The sequence below is a fragment of the Ctenopharyngodon idella genome, chromosome 10, assembly GCF_019924925.1.
Source record: "Ctenopharyngodon idella isolate HZGC_01 chromosome 10, HZGC01, whole genome shotgun sequence".
NCBI lineage: Eukaryota > Metazoa > Chordata > Actinopteri > Cypriniformes > Xenocyprididae > Ctenopharyngodon > Ctenopharyngodon idella.
In genome coordinates, this window is record NC_067229.1 from 9241763 (window position 1) to 9269223 (window position 27461).

The following is a 27461-nucleotide window of genomic DNA, read 5'->3' on the forward strand; positions in this document are numbered from 1 at the left end:
AAGTACTGCGTAGTAGCATTTTGTCTGTCGTCGCTTACTTAATATCCAATGTAATCATCACCTGCTGATTATTATTCAGACAGCATGCCTGATGGCCTCTCTCTGTGTTCAAGTCTTCACCAATCCCCAGAGGCCTCTTTGTATAGAGGATACAGAGAGTTGCGCCTCATTGGTGCGTATGTGAATGAGAGCATGCTAAGACTCCGAGAGCCTCAAACAGACAGACACACACTGGAGGATGCTTGAGTAACACCGTGATCATGTCAGCTTGCCCACTATCACAATGACATCTAACTATGGATATGGATCTTACGGTTTTGGGTTCAGTGTGGCTCAGATTAGTTGCATGTGTCTTGTTTCTTCTTCTGCAGTGGACAGAAAGTAAGTAGTCCAGCCTGTTGCTTTTATGCAGTAATGACGTAATTGCTAGGCCACTTGTTGAATATTAGTGTCAAAGATTTACTTATATATGTGAGATATACTGTTGATTATTTAGTTTTTTTTGTTGTTTTTTTAAGTAGGATTTGAAACATTGTCCTGCAACTAATATTTGAATTCCTACTACATTTTCTAAATAATTAAACAGCATAGTGTTTTTGTCAGGTGTTTTATTACACTTAATGATGGTTTATACTTTTATGTGTGTGTGTGTGTGTACAAAATGCAAATTTTCTTCTTATATGGATGAAAAAGACTACCCAGTAGCTTGATATTTGTCCCTTTTGCTTTGATACGGCTCCGCATGAGAGTGGTCAGAGGTATCGTAACCCTGGACGCATCAGCCGCAGTGGCACTTAAAAACATAAAAGGCTTTGCATCAAAGACACTTAGAAACAGAGCTGTGCTTTTCATTTTCTAGACTCTGGCACATTTAAAAGGATTGTGGTTTGCTTTCATCACTAGCAAAAAAAAAAAAATGCCTGGACATTTAAATGTGTGCATTTTACCTGTAGTATAACATTTGAGTTTGATACTTTACATTGTATGTACCTTAGGAGGATTACAGTGTTTATATGAGCATATGGTTTGACATCTTTGTGTTTTTGGGATAATGTGTGTGGGCTCATGCTGAGCGCTGGTCTAGACTCCCAATAAGCTGATCTTACAGAAATCCCCCAAAACGGCCAGTTTGGGTCCCAAAACCTGCTGGCCACCAACTTGAAATATAGACGTTTGATTTGAAGGTAGAAGAAATGCAGAGTTTAACATGCTCAAAGTTATTGACTACACAGGTTTTTTAATTTCTAAAGACTTTAAATAAACAGCAAATTTTCTCTTTATAGACACTGAATGTAAATGAGGGGAAGTCCTGATAGCGACATTGCCAAATTGCGCTCATGATTGCTTGCGCTATTAGCCTTTGTCTCAATGCACAGTCTGTAATAAAAAACATTGCAGACTGCCGGGTTTGAATGGGGTTTCTAGACACCCCCTAAATGACTGACTTATGTCTATTGCCGGTTACCATAGCAACCCCTGCAAAAGGAAAGCTGGAAGTGTGGAATTGGTTGCTATGGGGACATGATTTGATGCTTTGTTGAGACTCCAAAGTTTGCAAACGTCCTTGTGCAGTGAGCGTCGTGAATAGGGCTGTCACAGAGGTTAAGCCGTTTTTTGGATAGATAACGGAACATTGTTTCCTCTGGCATTTCTGAGAATGACCAGCTGAATACAGGACGGAGGAGGCTTTTATATATGTGCTTTATCTAAAGCTGTGCAGGCCCAGCGTTCTGTAGATGTGACCACCAGTCAGATATATGCACAAACATGATATTTTAAGTCTGTAAATTGATATTATGTTAAATGCTTTCTTATATACTAGCCTTATTTGACAATGTGACTATTTTAATTTTAAACAGTAAGCCATTTATAAGAATTTGTGGCCAAAATCGATTGAGGATGTCTTTGGCACCTGTAGAGTAATTGCCTAATTATCTTAAAGTCGCAATGTAAGAGAAGTAGCAACATATCTTTTTTTCTTCTTTATTGTGACGTACACTGGAGTGTAATGAATTATCGAAAAGATAAAAAATGTGGGGCGGAACTTGGTTCTAAATCTTGCGGTTGTTTATTAGAAGGCAGCAAATTGATCTGCGTTTAACTCCACTTGTAGTCATACACTCGCGAACTTCCCTAAGCACTTCCCCTCGGGAAATCCCTGCCACCATTTTGAAATGCGTTCAGCTTTGTCAAGTGGATGAGGGAAGTTTATCTGGACAGACCCTGCCACTAAACTTCCACAATAAACTTCATAAACTGCATCTTTGTGGAGTTTATTGTGGAAGTGTTTAGCGGCTGGATAACTGGATTAATTAAAACAGTGAGGCCAGTGACAGGCCCTTAACCCATCGATTTTGATTGAGGGAGTGTGTCTACTTGATAGCACACGTACATCTCGGAGACATCTTTTTTATGTGCTTGTTTGCTCATCTGCAATACGTCTATAGGACATTTCCTGTCAGATGTCAAACAGACGTTTAGAAAATGTCTTTAAGATGTTTATGATTTAGAATGTATATAAAACTGACATCTTAAAGACGTCTATCAGATGTTTGTAAACAGCAGATGCTTCAGATGAAGTGATCTTTAACAGACATCTTGCAGGTGTACATGTGCTATAACACTTCAGGGAGATCCATAGACCACAATGCAACATGATTGTGACATCACAGTAGATTGTGCTTAATTTACCCCTACCCCACACAACTCTAGTATTTAAAATTGGAGTTATTTTGACATTTAATCACATAATACTTGTAGCTACCTTAAACGGACTATTATAGTTTATTGTATTGTTATCACTTTTGTTTGTGTAATTTTTTTTTTATATATTTCTTCAACAGCCCAAGCGTACATACAGGCCTACAGAATGATGTGTAAACAAATTCCTAAGGAAAAAAACTGTAACTAATAAATCCGATCGAGGGCTTAGGGCGTTCCATATAAACACATTTCAAGGGTTCCGCCAGTAGTGGGCACTCGTGCAACGTAAGCACATGATGTACATCTGAGTGAACGAAACGGAGGGAAGTTAGCGAGAGAAAGGGCATAAAAGTGGACTTAAACACAGCCAAGTAGCAACAGATCTTTCTTCTGTATTGTGACGTATACGCCAGTGTAACGAATTATCAAAAAGGAAAATAATGTAGAGCAGAACTTGGTTCTAACAGTGCAGTTGTTAATTGGATGAAGGTGGAATTGAATGCGAGCTTGCAGTTGGTTGTAAGTAAGGGACATGAAATGATCTGGTATAGATCCGCGGGATGCAACAAAGTGCAGTGCAGGATAAGTTTTGAATTGCTGAGGGCGGATGAGGGAGGGAGGGAATATACTGATATTTGCGCGGGAAGCAGGAGAAAGAAATGACTAGTGGGCTCCTGCAAAATATAATTATCTAATAATAACAGCACACAGAAGTCTTGTCACTGGAGATCTGAAGTGTGTGGAAATTGGAAAAAAATAGCCTATAGACACCGGAACGAGACAGAATCTAACCAGGGCTGCGTTTCCCAAAAGCACCGTAAGCCTAAGTTGATTGTAGAACCATTGCCACCAATGGAGCTACGATCAACTTAGGCTTACAGTGCTTTTGGGAAATGCTACCCACAGAACGGGAATAAAAAATCCACATAGACCTCTTCTTATGGGCCTTTTCGGGTGGGAACAGGACAAAATGTGAAAGTTTCAGGCGGGATTAAATATAACATTTTTGCAGAGAGCGGTACAAAGTCTTGCGGGAGCGGGCGGCAGCGGAACAGAAACAGTAGAGCATGGCGCTTGCAGCGCCTAGGTCATGGGTCCGATTCCCAGGGAATGCATGAACTGATTCAATGTATTCCCTGAATGCAGTGTTAGTCGCTTTGGGGAAAAAGCGACTAACATTGCATTCAAGGTATAGGCTACATTGAATGTATGCATGTAAATTGATAACAATGAGGTAATGGCAGAACTTGTGTTTTGTCAATGTACTGCTCAATACAGACATCATTTGAGAAGTTGTTGCTATGCTATGATAAGTGATTTCTTTTAACAAGTGAGCATATTTATTTAGTGCAATCAAACTTTTTTTGGCTACAGAAACGCTGTGGAAATAAGTATATTAAAATGTAAAAAGGATACACACTTTTTCATAGACCCCCTTTCTCAGAGGGGTCTGTCTTGCACCCTGCTACAGATGCTAGTTTTATCATGCAAACGGATGAACTGACTGCATCAAGTTAAAGTGCTTTCTCAGGCTTTGGCTTCTGTTCGTATATAAGCAATAATCAGCTCTCATTAAAGGGGTCCAGCAAGCACAGCTCTCCTTAGTAGATGGGACTAACAGGTTAATCCTATGTAGTCACATAAACCCCATGATCTGATTAGGGGTGCTCAAAGCTCATATTCACAATCACAGATATACACAACACAGCACAAGATCATCAACACGATTCTAACATGGCTGCATAGACAAAGATGTTCAATTTAGGTGATTTCTCCTACAGTAGGTGCGAGAATTGTACCTCTGTTTGCAGCACTCCAGTTTGGATATTAACAATCATTTGGAGCATATGGTTATCAAATCTCTGCGCAAATCCCACAATGTCAGCAGTGAAAGAATTGCTATCACCACAGTGGTTCTTTGTAACTAGGATGGGTCAAGCACAATGCAGCTGCTCCATCACCTGATGTTTGATTGGCTGTGAAGTCCAGTTGGCTCACTAGCCGATTCATCTAATGCTTATTGGCCTTTTGTTTCAAAGCTTGTTGGCCATATGTTTTCTGTTTGAAGGACGTTATACAAGCACAGTGCGGCACAATATATGCAACTACAGTACTAGCATCCTGAAATCTTGCTCAAGCTTCTTAGTTTAAAGCGTGACACCTCAATCGAAAACAACCATGTAAAGACAAGAATGGATTCATAATAATAAATTAGCTTACTGTTGTTGCTATGTGAAAGCAAGTATTCAAAAGAAAGCCTACTTGTTAAAGAGTTAGTTCACCCAAAAATGAAAATTCTGTCATTAATTACTCACCTTCATGTCGTTCTACACCTGTAAGACCTTCGTTCATCTTCAGAACACAAATTACGATATTTTTGATAAAATTCGATGGCTCAGTGAGGCCTCCATTGCCAGCAAGATAATTAACACTTTCAAATGCCCAGAAAGGTAGTAAAGACATATTTAAAACAGTTCATGTGACTACAGTGGTTCAACCTTAATATTATGAAGCGACGATAATACATTTTGTGCGCCAAAAAAACAAAATAGCAACTTTATTCAACAATATCTAGTGATGGGCGATTTCAAAACACTGCTTCATGAATCTTCGAAGCTTTACAAATCTTTTGTTTCGAATGAGTGGTTCGGAGCGTGTATCAACCATTGAAGTTTCGAAACATTTTGAAACACTTATGACATAAAAAAGCCTTGTTTATTGAAATCACATGACTTTGGCAGTTTGATACACGCTCCAAACCACTAATTAGAAACAAAAGATTCACTGATATTATAAGAACCCAGATAGCAAATTTGTGTTGGGCCGAATCCGGTTGAATTTCGGATGTTTGGCCAACATACCACATGGAATTACGGTCCAAGATTGGCCCAAAAGCTGCTTAATGAAAGTGAGCCAGACCCATGGCGATAGCAGACCAAAACTCACCCACAACTTCTTCCCTGTCCCAGAAATCAGCCATAACTGGCCCACAACAGTGCTGTAATCCCCGGATGTCAGCCAGAACTCAACCACAACTTATCCTGAAGCTTTATACACAAATGTAAAAGGAAAGTGTGCAAATTAAGTTTTCCAAAGCTGCTGTACACTCTTAAAAATAAAGTTTTTTTATTGGCATCAATGGTTCCATGCATGGACATTTTTTTTTCTTTCTTTTAAGAACTGTTTACTGAAAGGTTCTCTGGGGAAATGTCCATAGCACTGCTGTGAAACCCCATTTTGGAACATTTATTTAGGAGTTATTACATTTAGCCCAACATACTTTATGGAAGCAGACAACTTTCAACAAATGTGAAAGTGGTTTTTCTTTTTTTGTAAATCCTTGTAGGTTTAACACTTCTCAAGACCTCAGCGCTCTGCTTGGAGAAGCCTTGCCAAAACAGGGCAGAGTGCAGGGAAGCCCCATCTGACTTCCTGTGCCAGTGTCAGTTGCCTGTGCCAGCCCTGCCCCGCACGCATTGCGATTCTTCCAGCGCTCTCTGCCAACTGTCCATCTGCCAGGGCAATGCGACGTGTCAGCCCTCTGGCGCCCACCCGGGGGAACTAGTTTGCCAGTGTGAGCCTGGCTTGTTGGGGCAGGACTGTCATTCCAGTGCCCAGCTCTGCGCTCAGGGGCTGTGCGGGGACAGTGTCCGCTGTCTGGCAGTGCAAGACAGGAGCCCGGGGTATGCATGCGTCTGTCAAGAGGGTTACACTGGGAGTTCTTGCGAGAAAGAGGTGGACCATTGCTCCCCCAACCCCTGCCGCAACCGCGCCATCTGCCGCAGCAGAAGGGACGGCCCCACCTGCTTCTGCGTACCGGGATTCCAGGGCAAGCGCTGCGAGATCGAGGTAAATGAATGCGTGTCGTGGCCCTGCAGGAACGGAGCCACCTGTGTGGACAAGATCGGGCACTACATCTGTCTCTGCAGGCCTGGATACACGGGTGAGTGAAAGGAGGGAGGGTCTGATGCACCATGTGCGACTCACCTGTTAGACTGACATGTGGGATGTCTCAACTAGTGCCAAATGCAGCTAATGCCATCTTGTGGCTTAAGGATGATATTGCAATCTGAAATGCAACCCTGAAGAACATCCTCACATTTGTTTTATGAAGGACCATAGAAAAAAATGTAAAGCTCTTGTTTAATATAGCTAATAAAAGAAGTCATCAAGTAAGTTGAGTGCATTATGCTGTCTCTAGGCCTATATGGGGTAAGTTGTCACACAAAAAATGAGGTTTTGAATTAGGCATTTGAGTTCAAATGCAAGAGAATTAATCAACTGAACTTTTGACAACCTCCTCGTGTGACAACAAGCCCTGGTCTCTTAAAACACGTGATGTTAAACATCACGGTTCAAATCTGCTTAAAAAACATTTTTGATCAAGTTAAGGAAAAGCTGTGGGCAGCATATCAATTACCCTAAAGACTGACTGGGAGCTTCCAGTTACAGTCTGTTTGATCCAGGATGAGGTCTGTCCAGATGGCATGTGTAATAAGCCATGCAGAGATCTCGACAAAAAGCGGATTGGCATCTTTGCACTCAACACCACTGTCTCTGATGTTCCAGGTAGCAGCTGTGAGGTTCAGATTGATGAGTGTCAATCACAGCCCTGTCTCCACGGCGGCAGTTGCCATGACCACATCAATGGCTTCTCGTGTACCTGCCTGGCGGGCTTCCAGGGGGAACGCTGTGAAACGAACATTGATGAATGCAGTGACCAGCCGTGCCAAAATGGGGCTCTGTGTGTGGATGAAATCAATAGGTACAATAAATTTCCATGTTAGTATTTTGACTTTTTTATATAGGTCTTTTTTCAGAAGACAATTGATAATTTTCAATCAATCTGTGCTCCATTTTTTAAAATCATTATTACATATACTTCTTTATGAAAGAAATTTGAAATTATAATTATAAATAAAATTAAGCCTATTTTTGTACCAATGCAATTTTTTGATGATTATAATGATGACAGTTAAATATTTCCCCCAAAATGTGGGTACTATACTAAAATTTCTGTTACTCTAATGCAAAAAAAAAAAAATATATATATATATATATATATAATTTACATTTTAATGTGTATACATGATGGCAGCATTTGTTGTTCTTCCTTTAATTTATGCTGACTTTAAGTTTATAATGAGAAGTTGGAGAGGAAATATGCTTAATTTTAATGAAAATATTGTCGCAATGCAAAACTCTTTACGGTCCAAAAATGGGTTTCATTTTTTTTTTAATGCAAAATAAAATTACTTTCTTTTCTTTTCCATGTTAGGGTAATATGTTTTTGTGAGATTCACAATATTTTACTTATTTAATAATTATAAATACTATTAATAATTTTAAATATAAATAAATGTAGTATAAATCAATTTTTGGGGTAAAAATATATATTTGTAAATAAAATGATAAATAAATAAAACTAGTCTCTCACTACACACAGAGTAAACCACGTGCACTTTATTATTGTGTATAATAATATAATATGCTTATTATGTTTAATCTGTGAAAATACTCAAAATGAGTTAATCTGTATAATAACCAATATACCTATGTATTTTGAAATAATCTTGTAGCTACCGCTGTGACTGCTCTCAAACTAACTTTACTGGTGTTCACTGTGAGATCCCACCTCCTCCCTGCTGGTCTCAACCCTGCCTCAACGACGCCCTCTGTGAGGATGAAAATGGGAACTACACCTGCATTTGCTGGCCAGGTGACTAAAATAGAGCTCATTTGTGTAAACTGGAATATAATGTTATTAATAAATCAAATTTTGAATGTATTTATTTTTATTAAAAAGGTCATGCATGTGATTGGTTGATGTATTTATACTTGTAATGTTCATTCATTTGAAATCATGTTAAATAAGCTAGACAAGCCAGCACACAAAACTGGGTTGTCCTCTCATATCTGCTCTGTACCAGGGTTCGAGGGTCATAACTGTGAGACAGATGTCAGTGAGTGTGATAGCAGTCCCTGTGTGAATGAAGGCATTTGCATTGAGCGCTCTTGGAAGACACTTTACGGCACAGAGTCCCTGTTTCCACCTCGATACAACCCCAGGCATGCTTCCGGCTTCATCTGCAAGTGTCCACCAGGTTTTTCAGGTATCTGCAGACTCACGTCCCTATTTAAACTATTGAATTACACTTTATTTACTAAGTGTGATATTGTATAAAAGCAGGATCAAGATAAGCTGTTGGTTTTTATTCAGAAGAGAAGGTTGTGTTAGTGCCACTCACATATCAATCTCAGGACATTTTCTTATATAAACCTGTTTATTTTTTTCTTTTGTGGACATGTGCTAGCTGATCCAGTTCAGTTTGCATGCATTTTCTACAGCCTATGACAGGAAAATTGTCATTTGCACTTATCCATAAATCTGACCGTTTTAAAGAAGTAGTTCAATAAGGAAAGGGTCAAAAATCCAGGACTGTCCTGAATAAATACGGACATCCGAGAGGCTTTCGGTTCTGTAAAAATCAAATGTCTGAAGGACAACCGAGTCAAAGAATCAATAAAGCCTAATTGCTTTCAATGCCTGGCTAAATTCTTGGCTAAATATTGCCTTTAATGAGCATATTATGCATCATCAGGTTGATGCGACTATACATCAGAACTTGTCTGGTTTGCATAATCAAAACCAAATCAGGCATTATATGACCCATCATTCAACACAAATTCACTCTACTGATTCTCTGACAACTCTCAGTCTAAACAACTAAACTTATAACTGCAAAATGATTTTTACTTTTTAGATTATACAAACTGTTGCGATCCCAAACGGACTTATGAAAGCTGCCTGAATCATGATCATGCACTGTTCGCTGTTGGCCAGAGGAGAACTGGCCCCCCGACTGAGCCTGGTTTCTCCCAATGTTTTTTTTCTCCATTGTAACACCTGTTTGCCACCTGATGTCACCTGTTGGAGTTTGGGTTCCTTGCCGCTGTCGCCTTTGGCTTGCTTAGTTGGGGACACTTGATATTTTATATTCAACAGTGTTTTGATCTGCCTGCATCGACACCTTTGTATGCGAACTGAACTGAGCTGGATGATGACATCACTGTTTTCTCCAGTGCTGATAAAGATAAATTAACTAAATTAATAACTATTGATTCTTACAACGGAATGAATCAATACTTAATTTACTTAAGCTGGACAATGACACCATTTTCTTTAAGAGCTGCTGTGCAGCCAAAATTATTTACCAGTTATCACTGTAAAGCTGCTTTGACACAATCTGCATTATAAAAAGCGCTATATAAATAAAGGTGACTTGACAAAAGAGTTTGTCACTGTTACCAGCTCAGGACATGACTCACAGGCGGAGGCTATAATTGGGCTTCGCCATTGTAAGATGCTCAGGTTGCATTAAGCTAATCCCCCGGGAGCTGGCTTTGATGGGGGCCTAGTGTTGCAGTACACAGTTTTTCTTGAAGGAATGAATGTACATCGACGGCTGTCTGTTAGGATGGCCTTTGCTATAGATGGACCCATCAAAAAGCAATGTGACTGAACAGATGTGTGGCTGCTGAATGGTAGACTTCTAATGCCATGGAAGTTTTAGTTTGGATTTGGAGTGTCCTGTTGCTTGTTTCAGGTAAATTTGCACCGTTTTGTTTTGTTGTTTGGATTTCATTTTGGTTGTACAATCATTCTCAGTGAAAAATCAGTGGTGAAATCAGTGTTGGGGGAAATTTAAAAAACAATATCCTTTATTAGGCTAATGAAAACTCTTTCTGTTTGAAAATATGATGAACTTGCAATGACTTTAGGTCATGAAAAAACGATCAGTAGCTACACAACCTGGTTTCCATGGAATGCATTATTCACAGCTCTTTAATGTTTTATCCATCCATTTTAAACTCATTCATAACTAAATTCTCATTCAGTGAAATCTTAGGCACAACATTCAGTCGGTATCCACTCTGACATGATTGTTATGCAATCAGCTTTACTTATTTGTTTTCCTGAGGGATTATTGGCTAAAACGTGCCCACATTATCCCTGGCATGAGCCACTCTTAAGTTATTGACCATTTCTCAACAAATATTTTTGAAGATAAACCTCTATAAAATTCGGTCTTGTTTTATAATTTCAGCGGGAAAAGTTCATTCTTGGGCAACAATCTTTGTTAAATGTTTACTTGTAAGAAACTTGACTGAATTCCACTCTGGGCTCTCCCATTTCAGGTGCCTTGTGTGAGCAAAATACTACTGCTTGTACCACCAACCCGTGTCATAATGGAGCCACATGTGAGGACTTCCTGGGCAGCTACAAGTGCATCTGCCTGTCTGAAAGCCGTGATGGAGTCCTCTATGGTGGCCATAACTGTAGCGAGCCCCTGGTGGGTTGCGAGGGCCACGAGTGCCAGAACGGGGCAGCCTGCATGCCCTTCCTGAGCGAAGGTGTACATGGCTACAGTTGCATCTGTCAGCCAGGCTACACCGGCTCTTACTGCCAGACGCCCACTGTATTCTCCTTTGAGACAATTGGAGGATTCCTGCACCTGCAGACGCCGCTGCTGGGTGCAGAAGCATACTTTAATATCACACTAAGCTTTCGCACAGTGCTGGAAAACACCGTACTCTTCCAGAGGGGTAGCGAAGGGGTCATACTCAGCCTAGAGCTGCAGGAGACACACCTGCTTCTTGATCTTAGGAGTGACCCTCAGACAGATACAACCAGCTGGACTCTGATGCTGCCTCAGGATGTATCTGATGGCGAATGGCACACAGTCGAGGCTGTACTTGGAGAAGGTACCCTGCTGTTGCAACTGCTGGAGCCATGCCAGGATGCAGATAACTGTGGTACAACAGCCCAAGTGGATACCGGCGCCCTTGAGCTGGAGTCAGCTCTACAAAGCACCTTTGTTGGAGGATTGGATGAGGGAGGGGGCACCGGCTCATTCATCGGCTGCATGAGGGACTTGTTTGTGGACTCGCAGCTGATGGTACCGGAGGACTGGTTGAGCAGCTCAGCAGTGAATGTTGTGCAAGGCTGCAGCCATCATGACCGTTGCCTTTCTAGTCCATGCGAGAACCATGGAGAGTGTGTTAACCTTTGGCAAGGTTACCAGTGCAGATGTCTGCGACCGTATGTGGGTCAAAACTGTGGTGAGGGTAAGAACACCAGGGATTGACCTCCCATTAACCATGTCTAAACTGGAAGCATCCACTGCGGTGTTGCGAATGCCCAGTCTGTTTTTTAAAGCACAACAGTGCTACACCATGGTTGCTTCTAGTGTAGACGCATTGATAGACTATAAATGTAGAAGATCATAGGATAAACCTTGGGAGAATCTTAATGTTTCCTCTAAGGGTCCAAGTTACAATAGTAAAACAAGAACAGTTCTAGAAACTCTTTAAGAGTTGTATTCTCTTCTCTTCCTCACACAGAGTATATTACTGCCAGATTTGGCCAGGAAGACTCCGCAAGCTATGCTGTCTTCACCATCAACGACCAACTGGAATCAGACATGCTCTATCTGTCCATGTTCTTGCGTACACGGAAGGAGTCTGGTCTTTTGGTGCTGCTTGCCAACAGCACTACTGAGTACTTGCAGATGTGGCTGGAAAAGGGAAAACTGACAGTGCAAGTCAATAACTTGAAGACTGTTACTGGTAAAAATGTGGTTAATGATGGCGAGATCCATTTTGTCAGCATCACCATCGAGGAGGGAATGATAACTCTACAGGAGTCAGATCATGTATTTGAACCAATGGATGTTCAACCTGTTTCCATTCAGTTTGGGGATGTGATCTATGTTGGCGGGCTGCTTGATGGACAAGAGTCATCTGCCTTCGGTGGTTACTTTAAAGGATGCTTACAAGACTTGGAGCTCAATGAGAAGAAGCTTGAGTTTTTCCCACTTGATGCGTCTGTGATGTCATATAGACCCAACCGCATGGTTGATGTTACCGCAGGCTGCACCAGTGATGACTCTTGCACTGTAAGTTTCAATGTTAAGTGTCATGAGCTCTCAAATGCAAATATGGCAGCTATGTACACAAAACCTGCTTATCTTATTTAGCTCTGTTATCCTCTTTGAACTGGATGAAAGTTTACACTCATGACTTTGGCCATGCCAATTAGGATAAAACTAATCCAAAACATATTCAGAAGGTTTTGAGGATCTAATCTGATTCATAAATTATTCACCAGGTAATTTAAATCCTTGAGTTAATGCAAGTCCTTTTTTGAAATGAAATATTTAATCAAATGGTGCTGTTCATCACTATATTTTCAAGTTTGTATAAATTAGTGTTGCTTGCAGAAATACTATCATCTGATAGAATTTAAAAATATATTGTACCCTTACATAGCTTCGATGTAGTTAGCTACTTTTTATTAGCAACTACTAGTGTAGCTAATTAAACTGTTTAAAGGGTAGCTTGAATGTAGTTCAACTACTTTAAAACTGTAGCTTCCAAAGGTACAAGCTTATCATAATTTAAAAGTAGCTTCCCAAACATTTGATCTTACTACTTCTAAACGATTTCATATATTTAATTAATTATTAATACTTGGAATTCATTGAATCATTTTAATGACAGTTTTGGATCTGTCACTTTTGTCTTTCCGTTCCAGAAAAATCCCTGCCAGAATGGTGGCATGTGCTTCTCTCTATGGGACGACTTTACATGCAAATGCCCTCCTAACACAGCAGGGCAGCACTGTGAAGAGGTGAGCTGGTGCGAACTCAGCCCCTGCCCACCACAAGCAACATGCCGGGCCCTGAGCCAGGGTTATGAATGTGAGTATTTTAGAAGATGTGATCTCAGATGTATAAAACAGAGTACTTTAGCCGTATTTAATGACCCTTCCAGATTCAAGTTGCAGGCTAGGCTCAGGAAAGAGACTTGCTGAGAACATCTTGCAGACTTTAACTTAGATTGTTTTGCAAATTAAAGTCTGAATCCTAGAAGTGTTATGTAAACTAAATCTGCCTTTATTCTACACAGGCATTTCAAATGTAACTTTTCAGGACAGCACCACTCTTGTATACCGTGGGAATGGGCTGATCTCCCGCCACCTGACCAGCATCGTTTTCACTATCCGTACACGTAAACGCAATGCAGCAGTGTTACATGCGGAGAGTGGACCAGACTTTGTGACAGTATCCATTCAAGATGGCTTTCTGGTGCTTGAGCTTTTAAGTGGAACTTCTTCTTCATCATCTTTGTCACCAGTAATCCTGCACAGCTCAAGACCAGTGGCCAATGGAGAGTGGCATGTTATAGAGCTGCTAATGGACAGTCCTTGGGCTAACAGCTCCCGGTGGATCATGGTTCCCTTAGATGAAAAGGACGTGCGTACTGTATCCGACTCAATGACGGGAAATCTAGACTTCCTCCGAGAGGGAATAGATATCATGCTAGGAGGACTGGGCCCGGAGTCTGACTGGAATTTGATTGGTTGTCTGAGTAACGTTGAGATCGGTGGAATCGTGCTTCCGTATTACGGTCCAACCGAGGTGAGATTTCCACGTACACAGAAAGAGAAGTTCAATAAGATATCAGAGACACCTGTCCAGACTGGCTGTGTTGGCGAGGTGGTATGTGAACCCAACCCCTGCCTGCATGGAGGCATCTGTGATGATCACTTCAACCTTTTCCACTGCTTCTGTCTTCCTGGCTGGGGCGGTGATCGCTGCGAGCTGAATACAAACACATGTGTCTCCAACCCCTGTCAACACGGATACTGCAGTGTGCAGGACCTTACATACAGCTGCACATGTGAGAGTGGCTACACCGGTACCAACTGTGAGGTGAAGGTGAACGTATGTGCCGGCCACAAGTGTGCTAATGGAGGGACCTGCTTGCATGGCTTAAACAGCTATTCATGCCTCTGTCCCGACAGGTTTACCGGGCCAAATTGCAAGTGAGTCTATTCTAATGTGTGTCAAGCAGTTGATGTTCATTATTACTATTGTTCATACTTAGGGTTAGGGATTTGAAAAGAGCCCCTAACCCAGGGTTCCTCAAATCCAGCCCTGGAGGGCCAGTACCCTGCAGCTTAGAGTAGGGTTGGAGCTAAACTCTGCAGGGCAGTTGCCCTCCAGAGCCAGATATGAGGAACATTACCCTAACTCTAATGATTAATCTTTGGCATGTAACTGGTCCTACCACTGTTACACGAGCCCATGTGATCCCTCCAATCTTGTGGTTTGTTGAAGAGAAGTGTATAATTGCCTGCCGATGCATCTGGTCTTAACGGGTGGGCAATTAAATGTGAAAAATTTCCATAGACTAAACCTGAAAGAGGGACCTGAGGCACACCAATGGACCAAAATATCTTTGAGACATGAAAGAGGGTTCTTCTAACTTTGTCTAGTTAGCTACCACCAAGACTACCCTAACACTGTGGTAGTGAGTTTTGCGAGGCAAGCACTGTTTTTTTTTGTTGTTTTCTTTTTCTTCAATGCAAGAATCTAGTTGACTGAGTTGGGTTAAGAGTTACCATCTAAGTTTAGCAGACTTTGTAAAGGTTGTGTGCATCCAAAGACCTGATTTGAGGCTTCTACACCAAGGCAATCCACAAGTACGTCTATAAGGAATCAAGTTTGTCCCTTCTACAAAACATCGAACTAAGTCAAGAAGAGACTTGACTTAGATATGATATCAACCTGGTGTTAAAAAGCCATAGCTAGTCTCAAGAAGCTACTCCACTTTTCAAAGGAAAGAGAATGCAGACAGAAATTTAGACTTTGTACAATGAAACAGGCCACAAACCTCACACAATGATTCCCATCACATAAACAAAGCAACTTGAATGAATCAAGACCCCTAAGGGACTGATTTGTTATAAAGGTAATGCAAATCATATAATTGCTTTTATGGTGTTGTTTATGCCAGCGTGACTGCAGAGATGTGTCTGTTGCCATACGTGTCATTTGAAAGCGGTAATGGTAATAATAGTGTCTGTTGAGAGTGCCCATCCTCCAGTGGTTGCGTTAGGCCTTCAGGGTGGCATCTAAGGCAAGTCTGCAGCCATTTATCTCATAAACATGTTTTGTTGCCAGACTGCTTCATAGCACTCCTTTGAAACTGCCTTGCAGGCAGCTGGGAGACATAATAGATCTATCTTTTCCCCACTGCAGAGTTAGAGAGATCTTTGGTGTAAAGTTTTGCTGCATAAAAAAAGAATGACGCTTGCTGTTTGTTTGTCTCTTTCCTGTTCCCTCCGTCTCACAACAGCACTCAGATTGAAGAGGCTCCGTGGTACGTAGTTGTCAGGAGCGTGTAAGTGGCGTTTTACTATTGACTTTTTTTTTATCCTTTCTTTTTTATATGCTCTCCTTCCTTCCTTCCTACTTTCATTTCCTTCTTTCTACTACAACTTCTTTTTTGCCTTGCCTTCCTTCCTTTCATCCCTCCCTCCTACCTTTAATTTATTCTCTCTATCCCTTTTTTCTTGCCATCCGGCTTTCTTTCTTTCCATATTCTATATCATCCTTCCTTATTTTCTTTCTTCCTACATTCCTTTCCCTCTCTCTATCCTATTTCCCTTTATTACTTCCTGATTCTCTTGTCTCTTCTTTCTTGCCTTTGCCCTTCTGTTCAAATCCTTTCCTTTCTTTCTCTATGCCTTCTTTCCTACGACTTTCCAATTTCTTTTCTTGCCTTCCCTCTTTCCCTCATTCCTTCCTACTTTCCTTCTCTTCTTGCTATCCCTTCTTTCTCGCCATCCGTTCTTTCCTGCCCCTTTCCTTTCCCTGAATATATACCTTCCTTCTTGCCTTTCTTTTATTCTGTTTCCCTTCCTATTTTTTTTCTTTTCACCCTTACTTTCTTCCATACTTCCTACTTTCCAAAACTTTCCTTTCTCTCCAGTCCTATTTCTTTCCTTCTTTCTTGCTGTCCTTTTTTCATTCTCTCCTTCCTACTTTTTCTTTTTTCCTTCTTTCTTTTTATGCCTTTCTACCTTTCGTTTTAGATTGTCTCTGTAAAATAAAACCACAATAAGTAACATTTCCTTTCCTAAAACTCCTTATTTGTCTTATCATATCTTTGTCCATACAGAATAACAATGGGTGTCTTCATATTAGCTGTATGTTAATCCCCATATAAGGCGACAGTTTATTGTATTCTCTTTGTCTTGTGGTCAGAGGTCCATTCACATGCTAATATCATTATTCTAATAAGAGGCTAATCCTCTTTTGTGCTGGACAAAGCAGTGTTGTGGTAATGGGGGGGGGGGGGGGGGGGGGGGGGGGGCACATGGCTCACATGGGTCTCAGGAGAAGAGGATGGCTTCTTCATCATCTGTTATGTTTCTTTCTTTTCCCTCATCATCCGCATCCCCAGACCGCCCAAGCTCCCGGTATCCATCTGTGGTGATGAACAGCAGAACTACACATGTTTCAATGGAGGGAACTGTTCTGACACCAACATGCTGTGTGACTGTCTCCCTGGGTTTTCGGGTCACTGGTGATTATTCCTTCTCTTTCTTTGTTCACATGATCTCATAAATACAGATTAATGAATTTCAAAGTAGTAATTACGGCATGTTATTAACCAGTTTAGAAGGACTGGAATATTTGTATTCCGAACCAAATATTAATAACAACAATAATAGCCATAATATTTAAGTTACTAATAACAAGGTTTGTTTTCACTATACATTTGTCACTTAGGTGTGAAATAGATCTTGATGAATGTAGATCCAACCCTTGCTTGAATGGCGGCTACTGCCAGAACATGGTCAACAAGTTCCAGTGTGTCTGTGAAATGACCTTCGCGGGCGAGACCTGTGAAGTCGACGTAAGCGATCTTTACTTTTACATGGCGGCTTTGTTTTGGCAAAACCTCTTCCAGTTTCTCTCCTACCTCATTCTGCGCTTAGATGATGAGCCAGAGGTAGACTGGGGTGACAATGAGTAAACAGGTCTGTGGTGGGGGCCAAGAAAAGGGCTAGTTTAAGAGGCTTTCGCACTGAAGGAACTTTTTCATAGATCCTCTAACTATTGGTGGAAATACCTGTTTTTTGCCATGTTCGCACCACAGGAACTGGGAACGATTTTAGTTATAGGAACGCCTTTAGGGGGGAAAATTAGCTTCTACTTTAGAGTAGGGTCTGACCCAGCACAATAGGAACTACCAGTGACATAAGTGTACATTGATTGGCTGAGCGCATGTGAAACACCGGCACCCGCCATTTTTAAAAAGCTGTGTAAACAGTTTATAGCCTATATATTTACTCCACGAACATGGCAAAACAGCGATAGATAGAAAGATGCCAAAGTCCAGGCACTTCTCAATCTTTACACTAAGGAGGAAATCCAATGCGAATTTGAAGGGACCAAGCGAAACATGACTATGTCTACTCAGCTAGCGACATTGGGCATCAACCACATGGCAAACGCTATAATACTTTTTCGTATACCAATTACTTTGTTTAAAAGTTCTATCTAATCACGTATTAGATAGGACTGTTAAACAGATCATAAACTAATAAAGAGTGTGAATGTGAGTGCTGTGTGCTCAGGGTCTGACGTTCTCAGCGCTGTCAAAATAAAAGTCCCTCACAACAACCAGAGCGGCAGGACGTAAGTGATGGCTTACGTCACTTCAGAGTTCCTTCTAGTGGTGCAAATGCAACCATGAAAATGGCCCTAGGGGAAAATTTAGTTCTTGGGGCACTGCCCTGGTGGCTAGTTCCTATAACTACCTGGTGCGAAAGCCCCTTATAAGTGTTTTCTACACAGGTTTAATAAGCTGGAATGGAAAACCGATTTATAAAATGTTTGCTTCACAACTCTGTTATTTAAGGTCCTCAGATATTTGATATGAATATATATTTAATAAAATGTAAATAAAGTATTTAACAAGTAACTAAATGTAATTGTAAATCTGAGTCTTTTAACCATGGACAGTGTTATTTGTTGGTTTTGGAAAAACAGTGTGCAAGGACTCTGTATCTGTATCAGGCCATTAGATGGCTTATAAGTGAAACCGCTTAGTGCCTTAAAGCGACACAGTGTTTATAAGTGAGACTGTGCTAGGCAGCATATTTATCAATTGAAATGTTGTTACAGGTTGACAGCGTTTTCTTCCTAATCCAAAGGTTTCTTTTTTTATTGTACTTTATGCCATTCAAATGAGAATGGTAGACTGATTTCATGGAAAATAATTTTGAGAATACTTGTTTATTAAGTTTAGCATTACACAGAGTTTGTAAATTTGTTACATATAATAAAAATAATGAATATAACATGAATAATAATGTTTATAAGGCAAGGTTTGGGACTGAATTGGAATGATGCAAAGGAAATTGCTGAATTGCAAATTAATGCGTTTTATTTGTCCAGTAATTTGGTTAATTTTGGTAATTAATTGGGAGCATCCTGGGAAATAAAGTGTTCTTCCAACAGTCCATAAAATCAAAGTTAATTTGATTTTTAAAAGCATTATCATTCATTTGTTATTTTTCATATCTGCAAAGGACTTTAGCATTGAAGAAATTTATTTTATTTCTGTTTAGCCAAGAATATCAGTTCAGGTTTCATTTCATGTAATTTCCTTATTTATTTAATATATTTTTTTCCCCCCTTTTTCCATTTTCAGCACTGATTTACATTCAACAATATCCCACTATTGATCAACTCATTGCTTTTTTGCATCTTAAAATTATATTTGACATTTTTAACTACTCTGTAATTCTTTCAATGTATTTTCTTTTAACTAGCAATATGTCACACTCAGTCATTTCAGTAGTTTGTAGTGTTGTCATGTCTTCATCTGTCTGTTGATCTCCATGTTAGCGTTCATGACCAGATTGTGTACATTGTGTCTCTCACATTCTGTCTTTAGATGACTGTCTTCAAATAAAGCATTTCTCTCCATCCCATCTATCATCAATCTGTTGTTTGTCCTTTGTCAGTTGTTTAGCTGTCTCTCTTCTGTCATTTACACATCCAGAGACTGTGCCAGTGGCACATCATGCAGGGTTTTGAAGAATGTTGCCACAGATTTTGATAGACAGAGCCACTGAGCTAGGGGCGGCAGACACATCAAAGACGTAGCGGCACTGTAAAACCTATGGCAGGAGTGTTGAGTCAGCAATTTGTGTGTAATCCTGACACCATAGGATGTTGAGACCAGGCGAAAAGTGTATACTGTGCAAGTTTGAAACAAGTTGAAGTTTTGTCCTGCTGCAACTTACAGTAGATCAGTTGTTGTGACAGCTTTACTGAGTTATGCATACACTGGATACACTGGTGAGGGCAGGGGATCACAATATTACCATTCACTTACATGGAATTAGATTCTGCTATTGTTGAGTTCTTTAACCACTTGGCTACATTCACACTCAGGCCCTGTTTACACCTGCTAAGAAGTATTTTGGTCGATCGGATACAAGTGCAGGTGTAAGCAAGGTTCTCTTTGTCCTCTTTTGACCACTTCCACAGGCATTCGAAAACACATTTGAACGGATTGCTGTCGTAGTGGAAACACTCATGTGGTCGAATGTATTCGAACAGCCACAAAAGACCCTCTACTCTCCGCCTACTGACCTAATGCGTAAATATAATGGGAAGCTCGCTAGCCAGATGGGATTTAAACTTTGTCAGCTGAAGACCCAAGTTTAGTTTGAAGACGAAAAATGTACCAAGCACAATGTTCTCTCACCATTCCTGATTTCTTACAGGCACTCGCCACATTCGCCGTGGTCTTCAGGCTGTCAGAGCAGAAATCCGTAGTCTCTGGTCGCATTCATATGTAAATTGCGTGAGCTTATTTCGTACATTAGATCGAAAGATCTGAAAAAGCCCATACATTTACCCATAGACCCTCACCAAGAAAGAAATCAGGACAGAAGTGGACAAAAGAGGCAGATTAAAACATCAGGTGTATGTTGGTGCATTCAAGTCATGTCGAAAAGATCGCATTTACGAGTTGAACGCACATGAACACCAACAGAAAGTCGTAAATACCAGTGGGAAGATCAGGATATTCTTTAAGCCCAGATCTTTACGAGTTGGGGGCGTGTCAGCGAGAAACGTGGTGGAATACCACAATATTTATAGCTATTTAGCAGTGACATTGTCAGACTTTTTTTTTTTTTATTTACAACAAAATAAGCTAATTCCCTGCACAAAATATAATGGCATTGTAATATAACAAATATGTAACGATAAAGTTTACAGTGGCTTAATAAATTAAAAAGGAAAACACACCTAATGCACATTTGTTCTTCATTTTCTGGAAGAGTTTAAAACTCTTTCTGTATCATTATTAAGATAATGTACACCTCCAAAAGTAACTTGAACGCACCTGACGTCGTAAACATGACTTTCCACCTGGTAAATACGAACTTCCCAGGAGGACTTGAACGCACCATGTGTCTCCCTTGTTTTGTTATCTGCTTGATCAAAACATCTTTATTTGCCCAGAATTAAGTTATTCAGTAATAAAAAATTAATATGATCTCTTCTATGATGACAGGTTTTAATTGGTAAAGTTGGTAAGTTTTAATCAATTTGTATATTTTTGTGGGGCATAAAGCTGAATATGTCAAAGTGGTCCTGAGAAGTAAAAAGTCTTATTAAAAAGTCTTGGAAAAACTTTAATTAGTTAAAGTAGTTTAATTTTTTAATCTTGTTACATAAATTGTGTATAACCCTAAGACGATGTATGATAATCATGATTAAAGAAATGATAGAAATGTTATTTGATAGATAAATTATAGGAAGAAATAGATTTCATAAGTATATATTCACACGCTGTAATATGCTTGAAAACGTATTCATATACACTTACTTGATGGTTACACCTCTTGGCTTAAGTCATCACAACTTTTTAAAATTTTTCTTCTTTTTTTTTTTATAAAATAAAACATGAAAGAAAGGAAGATTAAATTGGCACATGCATTTTAAATGTGATTTGTAAACTAATTTTTTTGGCAAATATTTAAAGAGACCAAATGATAGCCTATTTATGTGATTGATAAGCTGAACTGATATCACAAAGCTTAAGGTTACTGTAACTGAATACAGAAAAGCACAGATAAATTTAATCCCCTCAAGATGTCCTCATTTTTAACTTGTGAACAAAATGCTAATGTGCGGGTTAAAGATAGACACTTTCCACTTTGCTAATCCCATCTAACAGGATAGATGCTGGTGAGAGGATCTTGTCTCATGGTGAGAGGATCTTGTCTCATGATAAGATGCATTACTGTGTTGCTCTCTGAGCTTTGGTGTTTTCTTAAAGACCCCAAATAAATCAAAATAAGACATTTGTGTTCTTTTAGTTTCGAAGCCATCTATATGATAGCATACACATAAAAGTTAACCAAAACCTTTTTAAAAGACAAACACATTTAAAATTCATAGTCTCTCTCTCTCCTAGGAAAAAGTACTAAAATTTTGATGACTCATCCTGTGCTACACAGATTTTTGTCCAGTCACACAAACTTCTCTTCCAGATGATATGTGACCCTGGACCACAAAACCAGTCATAAGTGGCACGGGTATATTTGTAGCAATAGTCAACAATACATTGTATGGTTCAAAATTATATTTTTCTTTTATGCCAAAAATCATTAAGTAAAGATCATGTTCCATGAAGGTATTTTGTAAATTTCCTACCGTAAATATATATTAAAAAAAATTATTTTTGTGAGTGGATATGCATTGCTAAGGACTTCAGTTGGACAACTTTCAAGGCGATTTTCTCAATATTTTGATTTTTTTGCACCCTCAGATTCCAGATATTCAAATAGTTGTATCTCGGCCAAATATTATCCTATCATAACAAACCATACATCAATGGAATGTTTATTTATTCAGCTTTCAGATGATGTATCTCAATTTCAAAAAATTATAACTGGTTTTGTAGTCCAGGGTCACATATTATCTATTTATAGCCCATCACAATCAGAGCAGATGTGTCTGGCATAAAGCAACAAAGTATTGATATTATAGGCTAATATTATATTTTGTATAGGCTATCGTTACAAAATAAATTGGCACTCAGAATTAGCGAATCGTTTTGTTGAACAGGTTCAATCAAATGAACCATCCGAGCGAACTGATTCACTAAAATGAATCGTACTTATCGATTCTCTTAATGAATCATGTTAGAGAAAGAACGTTTGCGTCCGCATCAGTGCGCAATACTAAGGGTACGTTTACACGATAACAATGTACTAAAAACAAAAGTTTTTCCTTGACGTTTTTCTCGTACAAACGACAACATTATAAAAACGATCCCCATTCACACGGGTCCACGAAAACTATCAAAAATGCTGTATTATTCATACCAGGCCAGTAGTTGGCGATGTAACTTTGTACAGAAACACTACAGACCGAACACGTAATACGTGCGCATCACGTCACCATTTTCACAAATTCGCGTTGTTGTAGTTTAGATGGAGACAATAATGGTATCGTTTTCAAAAACGTGCACTTTGAAACCCATTTTCAAAAGTTTGCGTTTTAAGGCCCCCAAAACGTTATTGTCGTGTAAATGAATGACCGAAACGCATACAAAGTTTTTCGTTTTTAGTTGAAAACTGCTAGCAATGTAAAAATAAATTATATTAGCCGCAACTTTGGTTAACAGTATAACTTTATGTAGGTTAACATCCTGTTATTATGAATCATTTACATTTTTGTTCATACAGTGTTATTACTAATGCAATACATTTAAAAAAAAAAAAAAGCTTAAAAATAGATCAGTAATGCAGAAGCAATGCGACAGGGAAGCAAGCACAGTTCTTGAGGGCTAGTGTTTTTTGACTGCTGAAGCATAAATGTGTCTCAGTGTGAGGAATCTGTGGGTCTGTGGTTCTGTTCCACGTCTGCAGAGAAAGTTTGTGTCTTCAGAGTGACAGAATAGTGCTTGGCCAGCAGAAAGGCGCAGCGGCGTTCTGTGTGAAATGCAACTCAGCAGAGCATCGCTGCAGGTCTGAGAAACGAGGGGGAAATATATCGGGAGAAGCTTATCGCAGTGACAGGGTCGTTTGTCTGCTGGAAAGTCTGGCTGTCTCTCTCCTTCTCGCTTTCTCTCACACACACAAAACATCGCCTTCAGAGCAGGTGATGAGCTCAGCTCAGAGTTTCTGTGGCCATGAGCTTCTTGCCTGTCTCTGCTCCTTCAACAGATGGAGCCGGTGTGGGAAGGGCTGGGTTGGATGATCTAATTTTGGTCCTGAAGATCAGTCTATCTACTCTAGAGTATAAAGTGTGTGAGAAGTAGCATTTGGTGGTGTATATTTTATGGTGTATATTGATTCTTGGAACTACTATAATTTTTTATATATAATATAGCCTAGTAGGGCTATGTGCGCAACATACTAAAATAGAATAAAATAATAAATGTGTAAATAAGTAAACTCGTTTCAGACAAAGTGTCAAGTCTGTTTATCTGTGGGGATTTTACAGTTATATTGTTACGCCAGTAGGTGACGACAAGTGACTGTATTTTTGTTTGAATAATGAATTGTTTGATTTGTTCAAAGCACTGATTCAACAAAACAAGAGACTCCCTGAGTTCCATTTGGAAGGGCTCATCTCTATGCCCTAATCCCTTCAAAGGGTTTACCCTCCGGAGTGAGCGTTTCGAAGGGATGAAGGGTGTGGGGTCAAAAAAACTCTTTTTTTGGAATGCACTTCTGCGTCATCTTAACGAGACAATTAAGGAGGCGCCTTCGTCGCACATTTTGTACGCTGGTTGACCCCCCAAAAAACGCTCTGAATGATGAGATGAATTTACTGATAAAGGTAGCCGTAAAGTATTTTTAAGTACAATGTCGTTTTGACCATAATAATATACCAATTCTAACTCGTATATAAATATTACAGTAGTATAGAAAAATACTATACATACATTACAGGTAAAATCGAACTTCGAGCCTCCTGTATCCATTCTGTGATGCCAAACAACTTCCCTGTGCAAAGGATCATGGGAGCCTGAAGTGTCAATCAGTTGTACCCTTCGAAATCCTTCATTCCGAAGGGCCCTTTGAAGTGGCCAGTTTTGAGCACTTCGGTTTGGAACGACCCTTCAATATGGTGGCCATGATTGTTTTCACTCCAAAGTGCCCTTCGGAGGGCGATATATCCCGTTTGGAATGCACTGACTCTCTACCTGAGTGAGTCATTGAATTATTCAGTCAAAAGATTTATTCAAAAACACTGTTTGGATTAGGAATGAAACAATTCACCAATTCAGGGGGCTGTGTCCTCCGGAGGTCGTGTTTGAAGGCTGCATTCGTCATCAAGTCGGTCTCATTTAAGAAAAGTAGCCATAAAAAAATGGACTGTTATTCCTCGTGAGGTGTAAAATACTGTAATTTCTTTATTACTTTGCAATCTAACAATTACTTTTCTTAAATGAGACCGACTCGATGACATATGCAGCCTTTAAATGCGACCTCTGGAGGATACAGATCCTGAATTGGGACACAGCTACTAGGTGTGTTGGACTTGAAGCGACACTGCGCAGACTGATCAGTGTGTGACATCACAGTACCGCAAGAGCGATTAGAGAGCAGAGGGCTCTACGTGCTTTCGAATCGCTCTCGCTGTACTTCGGCCTGCGCAGCATTTCTTCAAATCCAACACACCTAATATGAGAGAGTCATTGAATTGCATTCAACTGACTTGTTCAAAACTACGGAGCCCGGGACATGACATGCAGAAAAAAAAAAAAAAAATAGTAGGCTAAATCGTGCGCATGATTTAGTAAATCGAGGGAACGAAATAGTAAATCGTGTACATAATTTAAATTTTTTTTTTGCATGTCATGTGCGGGGTTCCATACAAAACACATATTCAGGAACAAAACAAATAAGTGAGTCATTGAATCAATCTTTCAACCGATTCATTCAAATTGGGACATTGGCTGTGCCAATCGATCAGGACTGAAGAGAGTAGCCCACCTTGGTTATATAAAAAAAAAATCTTCCAGCATGCCAGCTTATGTAGACTGAGCCAATATGATTTCAATGTGTATGTTATGTTTCTTAGTGTTTACCAAAATCTGAATGTGGATTATATAGTTTTATTGGTTGTTAAAGGGATAGTTCACCCAAAAATGAAAATTCTGTCATAATTTAATCCCCCTCAAATTGTTCCAAACCTGTATAAATTCCTTTGTTCTGCTGTATACAAAAGAAAAATATTTGGAAGAATGTTTGTAACCAAGCAGATCTCGCCCCCCATTGACTGCCATAGTAATTTTGTTCTTTACTATTGTAGTCAATGGGTGGGCAAGATCTGCTTGGTTACAAAGATTCTTCCAAATTTCATCCTTTGTGAACAGCAGAACAAAGACATTCATACAGGTTTGGAACAACTTGAGGGGGAGTAAATGATGACAGAATTTTCATTTTTGGGCGAACTGTCCCTTTAACACCGTGTCTACACTGGACGCGACGCGTCAAAAGACAATAAACCCCATTATAATCAGTGATAATGTCTACACTGGATGCGGCGCGACGCGACACGACAAATTCCCGACAGTAAACGGATTCAACGTTCTATTTCTGACATAGTCCAAGTGCTTTGCAACGGTCGGCTTGTCGCGTTCAGTGTAGACAGCTTTTAGCTGTTGCGGCGCGATAAAAGTCGCGTCTGGTGTAGACACGGTGTTAGCGTCAAATTAAAATAGCAAAGATCATATTAATCTCCATTTCGCTGACTGCTCTACGCTAACTGCGCCCCACTTTCATTTCCTCCAGCTGAATGCAGAGAGTGTGACATCTGACCTGTTGCTGTCCATCATCCTGGTGTCCGTGATTCTGTTGTTGGTTCTTTTCGGCGTGGCCACAGCTTTGGTCATGACGGTGAACCGACGGGCCACACGAGGCACCTACAGCCCCAGTCGACAGGAGAAGGAAGGTTCAAGAGTGGAGATGTGGAACATTGTGCAGCCTCCACCAATGGAAAGACTCATCTGAGCCAATCAACCAATAATCAGCCAATCATGTTGTTCGTGGCTTGTTGGCTTTACAACATGAAGAAAAAAAGGCCTTTTTATTCATTGATCATATGGCAGCTCTCATCAGCTAGATAAGTCTTACAAATGAACATTTGTGATTGGACAATCTTCCACATAATGGATGTTTAATTTATAATATTACATGATGTGCACCCATCATAGGTATTTACCTCTGAAAAGCTTTAGAATTCATTGATTGGTGAATTGTGAAGTGTTTATAATAATAGTAACTTGAACATCCAATGCTGCTCAACAATCACGGCTAGTTAGAACATATTTAATAGAGTTCGGACCAATGCGATTTCAGAGTGGGCGGGGCTTATCATGGCTTAATTTTTGCATCGCGCCAGGACGTATTAAGGTTTTATATTTGTGTTTTTGTGCTGCCAGCGAGCTGTAAAAGTGACATTTGTGAGGAAAAAAAAAACCTAGTCACGTTCACACCAAGGACGATAACTGTAACTATAACGATAATGAAATAGATCTAAAAATCATTATGAATATAAAAGAATAGCAGAGTCCATACAAAAACTATAACGGCACAGAGAAACAGTAACGTTGGAATCACTTTTGGATTTTTTTCCCCAGCTGACTGAATGATAAAAACATTGACAGCCAATCAAAAACCATTCTGCTTGAGCATTTTAAGTGGCAGACGACAAACCTGCAGTGCGCGTAAACTGAGCGTTATCGTTCATTGATGTGGATGCTAATATATTTATCATTCTTGGTGTGAACAGGTTAGTTCACCCAATTACTCACCCTCATGTCGTTCCAAACCTGTAAGACCTTCAATCATC

General features: G+C 39.8%; 1 protein-coding gene across 1 annotated transcript; it reads left to right on the forward strand.

Moving 5' to 3' along the window:
* Positions 1 to 86: 86 nt before the first annotated feature.
* Positions 87 to 27461, forward strand: crb1 (crumbs cell polarity complex component 1). The gene is made up of 13 exons (XM_051908968.1): positions 87 to 381; positions 6050 to 6646; positions 7273 to 7468; positions 8283 to 8422; positions 8634 to 8816; positions 10903 to 11832; positions 12109 to 12662; positions 13301 to 13466; positions 13675 to 14593; positions 15910 to 15954; positions 17020 to 17142; positions 17349 to 17475; positions 26402 to 27461. The coding sequence occupies exons 1-13, from the start codon at positions 297 to 299 to the stop codon at positions 26618 to 26620; spliced, it is 4284 nt and encodes a 1427-aa protein (XP_051764928.1). The 5' UTR covers positions 87 to 296; the 3' UTR covers positions 26621 to 27461.